The 18791-nt window shown below is 44.8% G+C and overlaps 1 protein-coding gene across 1 annotated transcript; it reads left to right on the forward strand.

The window, feature by feature from the left end:
* The first annotated feature begins 996 nt into the window (after nt 1-996).
* LOC127326742 (uncharacterized) lies at nt 997-13387 on the forward strand. Its single transcript, XM_071822580.1, has 3 exons — nt 997-1432; nt 11237-12567; nt 13334-13387. The coding sequence occupies exons 1-3, from the start codon at nt 997-999 to the stop codon at nt 13385-13387; spliced, it is 1821 nt and encodes a 606-aa protein (XP_071678681.1).
* The last annotated feature ends 5404 nt before the right edge of the window (nt 13388-18791 follow it).

Below are 18791 nucleotides of genomic sequence, written 5' to 3' on the forward strand. Positions count from 1 at the left end.
GCAGATGGCGTATCAACAGATCGTTCGTATGACCCAGTGCGAGGACACCCGTGGTTTTCCGGTGCTACTACGCGAGATGCTCAGCTACTTGGGCTACGTCTGGTACCCTGAGTATAGAGTGACCGAGATTCCTCGGGGAGACCAGCAGCACCGCTACAGAGCTGAGGTCCACGTGCCTGCTGATGACCTCCGCTACTTCCCGGAGCACTTTGCTGAGGCCACAGCGAGCTCTGTTGAGATGGCTGTGCAGAGAGTAGCGTACTGCATGGTCATTACGCTGCGCTCCACCTACACTTGCTTCGAGAGCTCTCCGTACCGCTACGTCCCGTCTGGGGTTCGTGTTACGCAGGCGAGGTACCACACTGGTGGGTACGCTGACCCGGAGCAGGAGAACAGCCGCCTGTTCATGACAGCTCAGTTCGTGCAGTGCCAGGACCGTTTTACTCAGGCTCTTCTCCACGAGCTGGACTCCGTCACTGAGCAGCTCTGGCGCACACGACAGCACTTGGCAGCTTATACCACTCCTCAGCCGTCGCACCCCTCCTACCCGCAGAGTGTGCGGTTCCCTCCCACCTGTGCTCCTTCAGATGTTGGAGGGTACGTGCCGGACCGTGGGCAGCTTCTCTCAGTCGACCCACACCACCGAGGGCCACTTCTGTACGGAGAGCAGGGTCCTGAGGCTCACTCTTTGTACACTCCGAGGCTCTGTCTTCCCGTGGATCAGCACAGTCGTGGTCGCCGCCGTACCAACAGGCATCGTGGTGACTACCAGCCCATGGGTTGAGTGGATGTGTTAGTTTTGCTATCTTTGTATCCTTGTGTTGGTTGTAGTTGTTCCATCCTTGTATCCGGTTGTATGGATCTCATGTGTACTTGAACCTTGTATGGTGTACCTTGATGAATTCTATGGATCGATGTGTTATCTGGTCTTGAATCCTTGTTCTAAGCTTGTTGTCATATGTTGTTTCAACCGTCTTAATGTTTTCCCTCAACAGGATGGTTAGACCTCCACCACCTCCTCCGCTGGGACCAACCCTGTTGCAAATGACTCAACTGTTGGGTCAGATGCAGCAAACCCAGCACAACTTTGATCAAGCTCGTCAAGGCTATGGCCGAGTGTTGATCCGGGACTTCCTGCAGCTGAACCCGCGATCGTTCGACTCTACGCCTGAACCGCTGGATGCAGATGATTGGGTGCGCGATGTCAACCGCATGCTCAACACAGCGGGAGTCGCCCCAGAAGACAAGGTGCGGTTTGCGACTCACCTACTGACAGGAGGGTCCGCCGCATGGAGGGAGAACTTCCTCGAGATGCGTCCCGCCAATGCGCCTGATGTCACATGGGAAGAATTCAGGGAAGCTTTCAGGAGCCACCACATTCCTGAAGGGCTAATGGACAGGATGAAGGAGAAATTCCTCAGTCTTGTTCAAGGCAACAAAGATGTGATGGCGTATGATGACCCACAAGTATAGGGGATCGCAACAGTCTTCGAGGGAAGTAAAACCCAATTTATTGATTCGACACAAGGGGAGACAAAGAACACTTGGAAGCCTTAACAGCGGAGTTGTCAATTCAGCTGCACCTGGAAACAGACTTGCTCGCAAGAGTTTATCGATAATGTGATTTTATAGCAGTAGCAGTAGTGAAATAACAGCAGCAGAGTAACAGAGACAGCAGTAGTGATTTTAGTAAACAGCAGGATTAAAATACTGTAGGCACGGGGACGGATGACGGGCGTTGCATGGATGAGAGAAACTCATGTAACAATCATAGTAGGGCATTTGCAGATAATAATAAAACGGTGTCCAAGTACAAAGCAATCAATAGGCATGTGTTCCATATATAGTCGTGCGTGCTAGCAATGAGAAACTTGCACAACATCTTTTGTCCTACCAGCCGGTGGCAGCCGGGCCTCAAGGGAAACTACTGGATATTAAGGTACTCCTTTTAATAGAGTACCGGAGCAAAGCATTAACACTCCGTGAACACATGTGATCCTCACATCGCTACCATTCCCTCCGGTTGTCCCGATTTCTGTCACTTCGGGGCCATCGGTTCCGGACAGCGACATGTGTATACAACTTATAGGTAAGACCATAAACAATGATTATCTTGATGAAACAATAACATGTTCAGATCTGAGATCATGGCACTCGGGCCCTAGTGACAAGCATTAAGCATAACAAGTTGCAACAATATCATCAAAGTACCAATTACGGACACTAGGCACTATGCCCTAACAATCTTATGCTATTACATGACCAATCTCATCCAATCCCTACCATCCCCTTCGGCCTACAGCGGGGGAATTACTCACACATGGATGGGGGAAACATGGCTGGTTGATGTAGAGGCGTTGGCGGTGATGGCGGCGATGATCTCCTCCAATTCCCGTCCGGCGGAGTGCCAGAACGGAGACTTCTGGCTCCCGCGACGGAGTTTCGCGATGTGGCGGCGTTCTGGAGGGTTTCTGGCGACTTCGACTTCTCCCCGTGCGTTTTTAGATCGAGGCCGATAAATAGTCCGAAGGAGGGCGTCGGAGGCCGGCCGAGGGGGCCACACCATATGGCCGCGCGGGCCCCCCCTGGGCCGCGCCGCCCTATGGTGTGGGGCCCTTGGGCCTCCACCTGGTTTGTCCTTCTGGCTCCGTCAGTTCTCTGGGAAAATAGGGCCTTCTGCATAAATTCCGAGGTTTTTCCCAAAAGTTGGATTTCTGCACAAAAACGAGACACGGAGCGATTCTGCTGAAAACAGCGTTAGTCCGTGTTAGTTGCATCCAAAATACACAAATTAGAGGCAAAACAATAGCAAAAGTGTTCGGGAAAGTAGATACGTTTTGGACGTATCAACTCCCCCAAGCTTAGCTTATTGCTTGTCCTCAAGCAATTCGATTAACAATCGAGCGATAAAAGAACTTTCACGAACACATTTGCTCATATGATGTATATATTCTCATGCTATGGCTAATACTTAAGCAGTTCATAATGAGATACATGCAAATAAGATCATCTAAAAGCTATGTCAATCATGAAGAGGTACCAACAATTAATAATAAGCATCATGAATCATGTATATAAGCAGGATTGCAATGTTCATAAGAGAGTATGATAAAGTGGTATCTCGCTTGCCTGTATTTGATTGGCAAAACATAAATGCTCGGGCACCTCTGGAGTTCATAGAAAGACTAGAAGTAGTGATTGTCAAAAGATAAATGCATCAAAGTTATACCACAATCAATCATATTTTGAGACAAGCATATTATACTAAGAATGACAGTTGTGCTCTCAAGATAGTGCTCAAAGAAATAATGGAGACACAACATAAAAGTAAAAGATTGACCCTTCGCAGAGGGAAGCAGGGATTAACATGCGCTAGAGCTTTTCATTTTTATAAAGACAGGAGTAAAATTATTTTGAGAGGTGTTTGTTGTTGTCAACGAATGGTAATGGGTACACCAACTACCTCGCCAACCGGACTTTCAAGAGCGGCTCCCATGAATTATTGCATATTTATGTGGCACTCCTTCCAACCTTTCTTACACAAACCATGGCTAACCGAATCCTCGGGTGCCTGCCAACAATCTCATACCATGAAGGAGTGCCCTTTTATTTTATTTTTATTATGATGATGACACTCCCCCCAACCTTTGCTTACACAAGCCATGGCTAACCGAATCCTTCGGGTGCCGTCCAACAATCACAAACCATGGAGGAGTGTCTATTTAAGTTAATTAATTTGGGACTGGGAATCCCATTGCCAGCTCTTTTTGCAAAATTATTGGATAAGCGGATGTGCCACTAGTCCATATGAGAGTCCGTCAAAAGTAAATGACAAGGTTGAAAGCTAAACACCACATACTTCCTCATGAGCTATGAAACATAAACACAAATTGAGAAGCATTTTGAAGGTTTTAAAGGTAGCGCATGAGAATTTACTTGGAATGGTTTGAAATGCCATGCATAGGTATTTATGGTGGACACACTGGAATAACTTGGTTTTCATGTGGTTGGAAGCACGAGCAGCGTTCCCGCTCAGTACAAGTGAAGGCTAGCAATAGACTAGGGAGCGACAAATCAAGAGAGCAGTAACTGTCATAATCATGCTTGCGGCAAAATAAATTAACGGAGGCATAAAAGTGATACAAGAACTCTGAAGCAATATAGATCATCGAGGCTTAATTGACTTTTTGTTCAGTCATATGCATGCGTGAGCATGTGCCAAGTCGATATAAATGAATTATTCAGAGGAGGATACCACAATGCCATACTTACTTATGAATAAAACAATGCAAGCAAACATCCATGACATGCTACTCATATTAATAGATTGGAGCTAAACATGAGAGATCATAAACTACTAGACTTTCTCAAATAACATATACCTCACATGAACCAACTAAGCATGCTCACATGGGTGAGTATATGTACAAAAATGAAAACAAATAGAGTTCATACCAGCCTCTCACCATAATCAGATTGTCGTAGATCGTCATTATTGCCTTTTCACTTGTGTAGCTTGGATAATATGAAATGAAAACCACGCTCCAGCCACCGAAGACCATTGAAATCATAATGAACTTTACAAACCAAAGAAGAACAGCAAATATTTTTGGTGTTTTCGAATTTGAGAACAAGAACAAAAAGAAACAAACAAACAAACAAAATCTTTTTGGGTTTTCTTATAGCAAACTAGCAATAGCAAATAAAGCGAAACAAATGCAAGAAACCAAAGCAAACAAATGGTGAAGAGAAACAACAGAAATATTTTTGGTCTTTTTGTGTTTTGGGAAGGAAACAAAGCGAAAACAAGAAATAGCAAACTAAAAGAAACACAGAAAAGCGAGATGGCAGAAATCTGCCAAAACCTAACAGCAGTACAGAAATCGATTTTTACAAAAATCTTACGTTGCTCAGCTCGAAAAGTGCTCAACTAATGAAAGTTAGATAACAACCTGGGGAACCTGCACAAAAATTGGCAGCTCAAAATAACGCTCTGGCTGTGCGCACGAATTTTTCTAGTAACAGTCCAGAATCTGTTTTCAGGCAGCACTTCCCCAAATATCATCTTCCTCTCATTAGAAAACCACTCAAACGAACAAAACAAGTATGTACAAGTATCCAGCAACCATAATATGCAAAGAATGAGTGATGCCGGTATACCTCCCCCCAAGCTTAGGCTTTTGGCCTAAGTGGAGCTCAATCCCATCGATCCCATGAGGTAATATCTCCGTAGTATGACGAAGATGGATCGTATTCCGGGTATGTGCTAGAAGAAGCACCGGGATACGTGACGGTGTAGTCGTGGGAGGCCTCGGCGTCCTCGGAGTCATGCTGCTGGTGGAAGTCTTGTATCTTCATATGTTCATCCACCTCCTCCTTAGTGCACGGCCATGATTGCCTGTCAATACTGAACAAACCTGGTTGGGGAAGAGGAATTTCCTTCTCATCCCCGTCAGAAAACAACATTCTATAGACCATATTATCTAAAGTAGAATCAGCGGTAACAAAATGGTGACTCTTCATAGCAGCAATATCAAGTTTCCTAGGGGCCAATGGCACATCATTAGGATCAATAGGAAGCCTTAGATAAGTTAAAACACGCAGTGCAATAGTTCCTCCAAAAATAGGCCCTCTATTAGACAGGCGGCGAGCAATAAGAGAACCAAGGTGATAAGATGTCCGACCAGTAAGTGCAATATTCAAGAAAGCAAGATGGTAACTAGAAATATTGCTAGTGTTCTCCCTACCAAGAATGCTAGTAGCAATGTAATACGCAAAATACATAATGGCGGGGAGTTGAATGTTCCTTATCTTGCCACGCTGAATGGTGCGACAATCATCATCGGTAATCCCTCGATAGAGCTCCAACAAGTCCCGGGGGTTGTCATCAATCCTACTTGCTGTACCTACAGGGGCAATATCCAATGCACGACAAAAATCTTCCAATCCCATAGTAACAGGATTACCATAGATCTTGAATGCAACTGTCGTCTCATATTGCTTGTTGTGGAACCTGAAGCTCTCGACGAAGATTTTGGTGAGCATGTAGTATTGCTCCCTTTCATCACCCACATAGGTGGTTAAGCCCGCCCTGTTGACAAGGGTGGAGAAATCCTCCAATATCCCTGCATTCCTCAGAAAATCATAGCATGGAAAAGACGAAGCATTAGGAGCCCCGTTGTCCTCTTCGGGCGCGAAGCTAGGCGCGATGATATCCTCGTTGTACGATCGCCTAAGCCGGGTGGCGGCCCTAGAAGGCCTCCCGGTGCTGGTTGTTCCTTTCTTGAACAACTCCCCAAAGTTGAACTTCTTCATCTCTTCTCTGAAATTTTCAACAAACAATATAAAAATTTGATTTGGTGACATATAATCAAGGGAAACTACCATAGGAACTTGCTAGAGTACTAATCATGCATCAAAACTAGTTTCTACCACTTAGAACAAGCATGCAAGCTCACTAAACATGTTACCTACAGCAGCAAAATATTCAAGATATACTCAACCAAACAAAATTCTACTTGGATGGGTGGAGGAGTCACATACCAAGGAGCAAATGTGCCAAATTTCAGACAGAAATCTGGGCTGAGCAAAGAGATCGAGAAATCTGGAGCTCTTGAGCAAAAACGCGAGTGAGAGGAACTTGGTACGAGTTTTTTCGGGAGAGAGAAGGTGCTGGGAGAAAGAGATGGCAAAGTGGGGCAAGGAGGGGCCCACACCACAGGGTGGCGCGCCCCCCTCCTTGGCCGCGCCGGCCTGTGGTGTGGCACCCTCTGGTGCCCCACAGGTCATCCTCTGGTGCTCCCAGGTGCCTCGTCGAAAAATAAGACCAACGGTATAATTTTTGTGAATTTTTGAAAACTTTGAAAAATGCACATTTCTGGGTATTTAATTTATTATTACTGGCCAGGAATTTTTTTGAAATCTTCGATTAACTAAGGAACTTTGCAAATTAAAAGTGCTACAGCAACTAGAGCAAGTGGAGGAAGAAAGAGATGTTGTTTACCTCTTCTATGCATATAAAAAGTATTCGTTAACAAGGTTGATCAAGTCTCGTCACCAAATAAATTTTACATAGCATAAGAAGAAATAAACCTCAAATCAATCATGTTACCTTGAATTGTATTGATATGGATCCAATCACGAGAGTTTGATATTCTTCCTTAGGCTCATATATAGGACAATCAGTAGTTCCCACTTTGATAGTTCTCACATTAGAAATAGTATTAACTCCACATACTTTATCAATCTTCTTGGGGAAATAGACGGTATGCTCTTTATCATCAACATTGAAAGTAACCTTTCCTTTATTGCAATCAATAACAGCCCCTGCAGTGTTAAGAAAAGGTCTCCCAAGAATAATAGACATATTATCATCTTCAGGCATTTCCAACACAACAAAATCAGTTAATATCAAGCAGTTAGTAGTAACTTGAACAGGAACATCCTCACATATACCAACAGGAATAGCAGTAGATTTATCAGCCATTTGCAAAGATATATCAGTGGGTATCAACTTATCTAAGTAAAGTCTCTTATAAAGAGAAAAAAGCATAACACTAACACCGGCTCCCAAGTCACATAGAGCAGTTTTAACATAATTATTCTTGATAGAACAAGGAATAGTAGGTATACCTGGGTCACCCAACTTCTTTGGCACTTTGCCATTGAAAGAGTAATTAGCAAGCATAGTGGAAATTTCCTCATTGGGGATTTTCCTTTTGTTAGTAACAATATCTTTCATATACTTTGAATAAGGAGGCAATTTAATAGCATCAGTCAAAGGGATTTGCAAGAATAAAGGTTTCATCCAATCGCAAAATTTATTATAGTGTTCTTCTTCCTTTGATTTTAGTTTCTTAGCAGGAAAAGGCATTTGCTTTTGCACCCAAGGTTCTCTTTCATTACCATGTTTCTCAGCAATAAAATCTTCTTTAGTGTACTTTTTATTTTTAGCATGCTTTTCAGGTTCTTCTTCAACCTCTTCTTTATCAGGAGTATCATTCTTATCATTATCTTTATCATGTTCATTACCACTTTCAGTTTCAGCATCAGAAATAGAAATACTATTAGGATCATTAGCAGGTTCAGAGGATTCTACAACATTTTTATGTTTCTTCTTCTTTTTCCTCTTAGAAGGAGCACTAGGTTCAATGCGTTGAGAATCTTGTTCAATTCTTTTGGGATGCCCTTCAGGATATAGAGGATCCTGGGTAGAGACACCACCTCTAGTTGTTACTTCATAAGCATATTTCTCTTTAGAATTATTCCCTAACAAGTCATTTTGCACTTTAGTGAGTTGATCAATTTGAGTTTGAACCATATGAAAATGTTTAACAAGCATCTTAACATCATTGGAGGTTCTCTCTACAATATCATGCAATTCACTAATAGCTCGAGAATTTTCCATTAAATGATTCTCTACTCTCATATTAAAATTTTCTTGCTTAACAATATAATTATCAAACTCATCTAAGCATTGTGCAGGAGGTTTCGAATACGGAATATCTTCCCTAGTAAAGCGTTGAAGGGAGTTTACCTCAATCATGGATGAAGGGGGAATTATCTCACATATATCCTATGGGGGGAAGATTCTTCACATCTTCAGATTTAATACCTTTCTCCTTGAGAGACTTCTTGGCTTCCCTCATATCTTCATCATTCAATTTAATTAAACCCCTCTTCTTTAATATTGGCATTGGAGTTGGTTCAGGCGTAGTCCAATCATCATGATTCCGGCTTATTTTAGCCAATAATTCTTCAGCGTCGTCTGGAGTTATTTTCCTGAAAACACAACCAGCACAACTATCCAGGTACGCCCTAGACTCAATGGTTAGTCCACTATAAAATATATCAAGTAAATCATGCTTTTCCAAATCATGGTCAGGCCGAGCTCTAATAAGAGAGCAAAATCTCGCCCAAGCCTCAGGCAATTTCTCTTCATCTCCCTGGTCAAAATTATAAATTCTCTGCAAAGCAATATGTTGAGCACTAGCAGGAAAGTATTTACGGAAGAAAACATCAAGCAATTCTTTTGGACTTTTAATAGAATTAGGTGGCAAATTATTATACCAAGTTTTAGCGTCATCCTTTAATGAGAATGGAAAGATTTTAGCAACAAAGTAAGTACGCATCTTGACATCATCAGAAAACAAGCTACTTAGAGTAGATAACTCAGTCATGTGTTAAATGACACTTTCTTTTTCAGTACCACAAAAGGGTGTTTTCTCAACAATAGCTATATGAGATAGATCAAGAGAAAAATCATAATCTTTATCCTTAATGTTTATAGGAGATGTGGCAAACTTAGGATCAGGAGACGGTTTATATCTAACGGCATGTTACGCAAGCAACTTTTTAATTTTTCTTGCATCAGTAGTAGCATTGCATTTTTCAATAAAATCATCATTAAGCTCCACATAATCTTCATCGGGATCATCACTAAAATAATCAAGTTCGGGTGAATTAACGGGTGTAGTAGCATTAGGAGTTTCAGTATTTTCAATTTGTCTAGACCTAGCAATTGTAGCATCTAGAAAGGATCCCAAAGAACCACTATCATCAAGCACAGCAGAAATATTATCAATATTATGAGAGTTTTCAGATTCAGCAGAAGTACCCGCATGTGAAGCATGTGGCAGTGAAACAAGTTTATCAATCACAGATGGTGAATCAAGTGTAGCGGAGGTATTCAGAATTGTACCTTTTCTTGTAGTGGATGGTAATATGGCGACCTTAGTATCGCGAGGTTTACCCATGATGGAGAATTTGCAGCGAACAATATTAATCCAAGTGAACTTCCAAATAAAGCTATGCTCCCCGGCAACGAGCGCCGAGAAAATAGTCTTGATGACCCACAAGTATAGGGGATCGCAACGGTCTTCGAGGGAAGTAAAACCCAATTTATTGATTCGACACAAGGAGACAAAGAACACTTGGAAGCCTTAACAGCGGAGTTGTCAATTCAGCTGCACTGGAAACAGACTTGCTCGCAAGAGTTTATCGGTAATACGAGTTTTATAGCGATAGTGATAGTGAAATAACAGCGACGAGTAACGAGACAGCAGTAGTGATTTTAGTAAACAGCGGGATTAAAATACGTAGGCACGGGGACGGATGACGGGCGTTGCATGGATGAGAGAAACTCATGTAACAATCATAGTAGGGCATTTGCAGATAATAATAAAACGGTGTCCAAGTACAAAGCAATCAATAGGCATGTGTTCCATATATAGTCGTGCGTGCTCGCAATGAGAAACTTGCACAACATCTTTTGTCCTACCAGCCGGTGGCAGCCGGGCCTCAAGGGAAACTACTGGATATTAAGGTACTCCTTTTAATAGAGTACCGGAGCAAAGCATTAACACTCCGTGAACACATGTGATCCTCACATCGCTACCATTCCCTCCGGTTGTCCCGATTTCTGTCACTTCGGGGCCATCGGGTCCGGACAGCGACATGTGTATACAACTTATAGGTAAGACCATAAACAATGATTATCTTGATGAAACAATAACATGTTCAGATCTGAGATCATGGCACTCGGGCCCTAGTGACAAGCATTAAGCATAACAAGTTGCAACAATATCATCAAAGTACCAATTACGGACACTAGGCACTATGCCCTAACAATCTTATGCTATTACATGACCAATCTCATCCAATCCCTACCATCCCCTTCGGCCTACAGCGGGGGAATTACTCACACATGGATGGGGGAAACATGGCTGGTTGATGTAGAGGCGTTGGCGGTGATGGCGGCGATGATCTCCTCCAATTCTCCGTCCCGGCGGAGTGCCAGAACGGAGACTTGCTCCCCGCGACGGAGTTTCGCGATGTGGCGGCGTTCTGGAGGGTTTCTGGCGACTTCGACTTCTCCCCGTGCGTTTTTAGGTCGAGGCCGATAAATAGTCCGAAGGAGGGCGTCGGAGGCCGGCCGAGGGGGCCACACCATATGGCCGCGCGGGCCCCCCCTGGGCCGCGCCGCCCTATGGTGTGGGGCCCTCGGGCCTCCACCTGGTTTGTCCTTCTGGCTCCGTCAGTTCTCTGGGAAAATAGGGCCTTCTGCATAAATTCCGAGGTTTTTCCCGAAGGTTGGATTTCTGCACAAAAACGAGACACCAGAGCAGTTCTGCTGAAAACAGCGTTAGTCCGTGTTAGTTGCATCCAAAATACACAAATTAGAGGCAAAACAATAGCAAAAGTGTTCGGGAAAGTAGATACGTTTTGGACGTATCAGCGTACAGCATCGAGTTCTCCAAGCTAGCTCACTATGGTGGTGAAGAAGTGTCTACTGATGCCAAGAAGCAGAAGAGGTTCCGTAATGGCCTCAAGCCGGCACTCAAGTACGCGCTCACTCATGTCACGGTGGAAACCTTCGACAAGCTTGTCAACACTGCCATCAAGGAAGAGTCGGGTAGGCTCGCGTTTGAGGATTCGCGCAAGCATACTCGAGAGGTTGGTGCTCCTTCAGCATCAGCACCGCCTCAGAAGCGCAGGCTGTGGGTTCCTTATCCCGCACCGCCAGGACAAGCTACACAAGCTGGGTATGCTCCCCGCGCAGCAAACGCTGGGTATGCTCCCCGCCCTCCCACCCCACAGCTACAGCAGAGGAACTACCAACCTCCGCCAAGGCCTGCATATGGTGGACCAAGGCCGATGGGTCCACGTGCCGACCCCACATGCTACAAGTATGGTCAGGTTGGGCACATCTCCACCTTCTGCCCTCAGAAGCTGCCTCCACCACCACCTCGCTCTACTGCAACAAATGCGATGGTTCGTGCACCAGCTCCGGGCCGTGCCTTCAACAACAACAACAGGCAAGGTCCGAGGGCTGCTCGCGTCAACAACCTCAACATCGAGCAGGCTGAACAAGCTACCGACATCGTGCTTGGTACTTTGCTTGTTAACTCTATTCCTACAAAAATACTGTTCGATACAGGAGCTTCACTTTCTTTTGTGTCGCTTCCTTTCTCTCAAAAGCATGAGTTACCGGTTGAGTACTTGTCCAAATCTTTCACGGTTGTTTCTCCCGGAGGAATGTTGGAAGCGCTAAGAATAAGTCATGGCAATCAAATTCAAATTGGAAACCATGTGTTCCTTGCGTCCCTCATCGAGCTAAGATCTTCTGGTATCGATGTCATTCTTGGCATGGATTGGTTGAAGGCCAACAAAGTTGTCATTGATTGCGCCAACCATTCAGTTTCTTTTCCTACTTCTACAGGAACCTTGACCTATACACCTTCTCAAACACCTTCCGTTCAGCTCTTTGCTTTGAATCCTAGTTCTCTTCCGGAGCTTGAGTCTATACCGGTGGTTTGCGACTTTCCTGACGTCTTTCCTGAAGAACTACCAGGTATGCCACCTGACAGGGCTGTTGAGTTCGTCATTGAACTAGAGTCTGGAACAGCTCCTATCTCAAAGCGGCCATACAAGATGGGTCCAAATGAGTTGGCTGAACTCAAGAAGCAGCTTGACGAGTTGCAAAAACTTGGGTTCATTCAGCCAAGCACTTCTCCATGGGGATGTCCTACCATCTTCGTGAAGAAAAAGGATAAAACTGATCGATTGGTGGTTGACTACCGCCCTCTCAATGAGAAAACGATCAAGAATACATATCCTCTTCCTCGCATCAATAAGCTCTTTGATCAGCTTGCGGGTGCAACTGTGTTCTCTAAGATGGATTTGAGAAGCGGTTATCACCAAATCAAAATCCGTAAAGAAGATGTACCCAAGACAGCCTTCAAAACTCGTTATGGTCTCTATGAATACACCGTCATGTCCTTTGGCCTCACTAATGCTCCTGCCACTTTCTCTCGGTTGATGAACTACATTTTCATGGAGTACCTCGACAAGTTTGTGGTAGTCTATCTCGACGATATCCTTGTCTACTCCAAGTCCAATGAGGAACATGAAGAGCATCTTCGCCTCATCCTCATGAAGCTTCGTGAACATCGCCTTTATGCCAAGTTCTCCAAATGTGAATTCTGGCTTCCTCAAGTCGTGTATCTTGGCCATGTCATTTCAAGAAAAGGCATTGCTGTCAATCCTGAAACCGTCAAGGCGATCGTTGAATGGCTTCCTCCGAAGAATGTCAAGCAAGTGAGAAGTTTCCTCGGTTTGGCAAGTTACTGCCGCCGCTTTGTTGAGAATTTCTCCAAGATCGCCAAGCCGCTTACCGATCTACTCAAGAAAGACAAGAAGTTCCTTTGGTCTCCTCAATGTCAAGAAAGCTTTGACCTCCTCAAGCAGAAGCTCACTTCCACACCTGTCCTTGTTCTTCCAGATACTTCTAAACCTTTCCAGATATTCTGTGATGCCTCTCTTCATGGACTAGGTGCGGTCCTCATGCAAGAACGTCAAGTTGTGGCGTATGCTTCTCGTCAGTTGAAAAAGCATGAACTCAACTATCCCACACATGATCTCGAGCTTGCAGCTGTGTTACATGCTTTAATAACATGGCGCCAATACTTGTTGGGCAACAAATGTGAGATCTTCACCGACCACAAGAGTCTCAAATACATCTTCACCCAACCCAACTTGAACCTCCGTCAAACGAGATGGATGGAAACCATCAAGGACTTTGATCTGTCTATCAGCTACACTCCAGGCAAAGCTAATGTCATGGCTGACGCCCTTAGTCGCAAGTCCTATTGCAACAATCTCATGATTCAAGAAAGTCAACCTGCTCTTTATGAAGAATTCAGGAAATTGAATCTTGAGCTCGTTCCCCAAGGCTACCTTGCAAACTTGGTGATCACGCAGACTCTTGAAGATAAGATCCGAAAAGGACAGTTGCGAGATATTTGCAGCAAGAACATCAAAGAGAATATGCACAAGCCCAAGTACAAGTCTTTCTCTCTCGATGATCAAGGAACTCTGTTCTTCCAAGGTCGTTTTGTTGTTCCGAATGATCCAGACCTGAGAAACCTCATTCTCAAAGAAGCTCACGACACTCCTCTTTCTATCCATCCTGGCAGCACAAAGATGTATCTCGATATCAAGTCTACCTATTGGTGGACCTATGTCTTTTGATTAATATAAAATATAAAAAAATATAGACCGTAGGGGCTTCCCCTACGGTAATTCAGTCAAAAAAAAAAAAAAGAGATGTTGCTCGCTATGTCTCAGAGTGTGATGTCTGTCGCCGTGTCAAAGCAGAACATCAGAGACCTGCCGGTGTCCTCCAACCCCTGAAGATTCCTGAGTGGAAATGGGATAAGATTGAGATGGACTTTGTAACTGGTTTTCCAAAGTCTCGAAAAGGCAATGATGCTATCTTCGTGGTGATCGACCGTCTTTCCAAGGTTGCTCACTTCCTTCCTGTCAAAGAGACAATATCTGCTAGTCAGTTGGCTGAGCTCTACACTGCAAAGATCGTCTCTCTTCATGGTGTTCCCTTGGAGATAAGCTCTGATCGCGGAAGTATCTTCACTTCCAGATTTTGGGCTAGCTTTCAGAAAGCTATGGGAACTAATCTGCTCTTCAGCACAGCTTATCATCCTCAAACGAGTGGGCAAGTCGAAAGAGTCAATCAGATTCTTGAGCACATGCTCCGTGCCTGTGTTATCTCCTTCGGCATGAAATGGGAAGAATGTCTTCCATTCGCTGAGTTCTCTTACAACAACATCTATCAAGCCAGTTTGGGCATGGCACCTTTCGAAGCTCTCTATGGTCGCAAATGCAGAACACCTCTAAACTGGTCTGAAACTGGTGAAAGGCAAATCTTTGGCCCCGATGTCATAAACGAGGCTGAAGAAAAGGTGCGAATCATTCGTGACAATCTGAAGATAGCACAATCTCGGCAGAAAAGCTATTATGACAGCAAGCACCGTGATATGATCTATCAACCTGGTGATCAAGCTTACCTCCGTGTTACTCCTATGAGGGGCACTCATCGCTTTGGTATCAAAGGCAAGCTGGCGCCAAGATACATTGGTCCCTTCAAAGTTCTAGCAAAGCGTGGTGAAGTCGCTTACCTCCTTGAACTTCCTGAGAAGCTCTCCAAAGTGCACGATGTTTTCCACGTGTCACAGCTCAAGAAGTGCTTCAAAGATCCGGACCGTGCAGTTGATCACGAGTCCATTGACCTCCAAGAAGACCTCTCCTACAAAGAGCATCCCGTTCGGATTCTTGATGAAGCTGAACGTCGAACTCGCAACAACTCTGTCAAGTTCCTCAAGGTGCAGTGGTCGCACCATTCCGATAAAGAAGCAACTTGGGAGCGGGAAGATCAACTCCGTTCCGAGTACCCGTCCTTTTTCTCTTCCTCCTGAGAATCTCGGGGCGCGATTCCTTCAAGGGGGGGCGTTTGTAACATCCCAAGAGTAACACCTAGTCCCCTTTTACCTTTTTGTTTTGTTGTCTCATCATATTGTTGCATATCATGCATATCACCTTTTTGGTTTTATAAAATTGCTTTGCTTTTGGTTTGGTTCTTTTTCCTTTGCTTGTGTTCTTCCTCTCTTTGCTCTTGGCTCTCACACTCTTGTGATGTTCCAAGGAGAAGCTAACAACCCCAACCTTCCTTCTCTCTCTCTTAACACAATACAAAATGGTCATATATTTTTGTACATGAAATCATGGAGCTTTTTCTCCTTCTTAGCTCTATGCATATCTCCCCTCTTAATGCCTTCTTCTCAAACATCATTTTATGTGATATGATGCTTCTCATACTCTTCCCTCTTCTCATTCAAACATTCCTTACCTCCATTTACTAAAACAGTTTTTATTTTAGTGAACAAAATAAAAACAGAAAATAAAAGGAAGAGAGAAAGAAAAATCAAAGAAACCCTAAGCTAACCCTAAATAGCTAACCAGCCGGCAGCCCAGCTTCCTCTCTCTACCTCCCCAAGCCTGGCCCAGCCTTTTTCTCTCCTGCTCTCGGTGAAGCCCAACCGAGGCGGCCCATCACCCAGCCCTCTCTGCATGCTGAGTATAGTAAACGGAGGACCTTCCTTTTCCGTCGACGTCTCCCTCGACCTCCTGTGTCTGGCAAAAACCACGACGACGCCGTCGTCTCTCTTCACGGCCAACCACCCCACCGTCCTCCCTTATAAGCAGCGCCGCATCTCCTCCAAAACCCTAGCTCAGCTTCCCCCTCAGCCGCCGCCACTCCTCTTCCTCTACAACAAACCCTACCGAGAGCTTCTTCTCCGTCTACCACTCGCCGCCGTCGCCATGAGCTCCGTCAACGCCACCTGAGCTGCGGAATCGGACCACCGCGTCCTCCTCTACCTCCTGGACGCCGTCAAGGACGCCAACGCGCCAAGATCTGCTCCACCTCGTCGAGTGCTGTCCGTCTACTTCCCAGCCTCCTCTTCTTCCTCTACGCCGGCAACCCTCTCTGCCTCCTCTTCCTCTTCGACGAGCACCAGGGTGAGCAGCACCGTCTACCACACCTCCCCCCGCATGTCTCTACCCTGCATCATCGAAGTGAGAGGAGATCTGAGGAGAAACGAAAAACGAAAACGATAAAAGTGTGCACTTTCATGTCTGCCACGGTCACCGACTTCCGATGAACCTCACCGGCGACACAAGCCTCCCCAGCACGAGCACCTCACACCGTTGGGAAGCTGCGACATAGGGCTACGAATTTTATGTTTACATCATCCTCTGTAACCCTGTAGTTTCGTCGCCATCGTCGATCAAAGTCAGGTCCAGAAATGTTTTCAGTTTTCGCGGTTCGTCTCTGTGACACTGTCACGTTTTCCGATGATCACCGCCGTCACCACCGTGCTCGTCTCACACCAAGGTTTGCACCGTTCGAATCTTGGCACCACGGACATGCTCAACTCGTCGAGACCCCCACCAAAGCCTGCCCAGTTTCTTAGATATTGTTGCTTTAAAATCTGTGCGTAAGACTGACTACAGAGATCGGCCGCTGTCTGTTTTTCAGTTTCAGCTGTTCAATCTTCAGTTAACCACGGGCATACACTTCACCTTGTTAACGTCCTGTACAGAATCAAACCCGAAGAGCTAGCCCACTGGCTGCACCCCTTGTCTTCCACTGCTTAGGCCCGAGTTCGAATCCCACCCGGCGCAAATAAAAAACCCCTTTTTGTCCTTTGCCGTGCTGGCGCCTACGTGGCAACATGGACCCTCTGTCAGTGTCTCTGGCTAGCTTCCAGCTTGGTGAAAAATGTTTCCCGCCCAAATCTCTCTCCAAAATTCAATTCCTTTTATGAATTTGAAATCTGCCTAAATTCCAAACTATTTATTTTTGCACTTTTCTAAACTCAAATTTGACAAACCATATATCCAATTTGATCAACTTTTCATGTACTTTCCAAATATGAAGTTTGTTTTGGGTTTTGGATAATTAAAATTTGGACATAATTAAAATCTGAATTTAATTGAGTATTATGGCATAATTCTTATCTCCAATTTTACAATTCCAAATTCAACAAATGAAATGTCCATTCTCATCAGAAAAATGAGAGGAATCCAAATCTTGCATCCTCATGCATCATTGGCATCATCTCTGAATTGACCAAAAATAAAACTTGCAAATTCAATTAAGGTCTATGTGAGGGTGCTTATCATTTCATGTGACATTAGAGCACCCCACTTAATTTTGTCTTGCACAAATCATATTGCCATGTCATCATGCATCATATTGCGCATTGCATCTACTTGTATTGATTTGTGCTATATCTTCCTTGTATGTGCTATTTGGTTCTTCTCGAGTAGACGCCGACGCAGAGCAGTACGAGCAGGAGTACGAGCACCCTCAGGAGGATCGTGCCTGTGCTTCTACCGCTGATCTGACAGGCGAGCCCACCTTTTCACCTATTTTACTTTTACATGCTCTTTTGATCTACTGCTATCCCTATGTTGCGATTCTGTTGTGTCACGTGTCATATTCCACCTGTTACCTATATATCCGAGTTACACCTCCTCGCCCTACCTATTGTTTGTTGTTTGCCAGCTTTGCGAGTCGTAGGCGAGTTTAGGGTTTTTGTTGATATCTCGAAATGTTCGGGATATCTTGTTGAGATGTTGACACATGTACTACCTTTTCGAAAATGAAGTTGATAACTTTTGCTACAATTAAAATTGATATGGGATAATAATATTGCAGAGGCATCGGTGAGCCCCTTTGCGAAAGCATCGGATTTTTGTCTCGCTTGTGTCCCCTAGGACCCGAGTTCTTGTTATCTGTTTCTAAGACTGAGCGCGCTAACCACTCGTGGGAGGTTTTATCGGGACCCCCCATCACCCATTACCATTTCTCAAGTCTGTTGAAAAGGGGGCCACAACCTTGGTTTTATTTGGCGCATGCATGTTTATATATACTGTTGCCTTCGGGTGTTTACTTCTGTTGCCTTCGGGTGTTTTATTACATGCCTTTGCATAATTGCTAGACGACTTATCTAGTGCTTGGCCGTTAGTGCCCGCCTAGACGCCTACGCAACCTCTGGGTCCGTATCGGAGTACGGCCGAACTTCGTCACGGGTAACTTAGTTGGGTGGCCCCCCTAGGCATTCTTGCAGATCTGGGAACGGTCTTGTTGTGAGACTCCGCACTTGACTATGCGGGTTCGAGCATGCGTGTATGGTAACATTGGTGCACCCCTGCAGGGTAAATCTTATCGATAAGCCGTGTCCGCGGTTATGGACGACTTGGAGCTGTTTAACTCGATCATAGAACAACTTACACCTAATGCTGACGCTAATAACTTGCTAATTACTTGCGTAGTAAGTTAGCCCTATTATAATGGAATGGATATAAAATTGTCAACTGTGTGAGTGCCTTGCTAGTACCTCTTGGCTAAGGGGGTTCGCATTGGCTGG

The sequence above is a fragment of the Lolium perenne genome, chromosome 6 (assembly GCF_019359855.2).
Source record: "Lolium perenne isolate Kyuss_39 chromosome 6, Kyuss_2.0, whole genome shotgun sequence".
NCBI lineage: Eukaryota > Viridiplantae > Streptophyta > Magnoliopsida > Poales > Poaceae > Lolium > Lolium perenne.

Coding starts and splice junctions, on each gene's coding strand:
- LOC127326742 (XM_071822580.1), top strand. CDS start 997: ATGGTTAGACCTCCACCACCTCCTCCGCTGGGACCAACCCTGTTGCAA. Junction 1,433..11,236: donor ATTCCTCAGTCTTGTTCAAG/GCAACAAAGATG, acceptor TGGACGTATCAG/CGTACAGCATCGAGTTCTCC. Junction 12,568..13,333: donor AGGATAAAACTGATCGATTG/GTGGTTGACTAC, acceptor TTCATGGACTAG/GTGCGGTCCTCATGCAAGAA.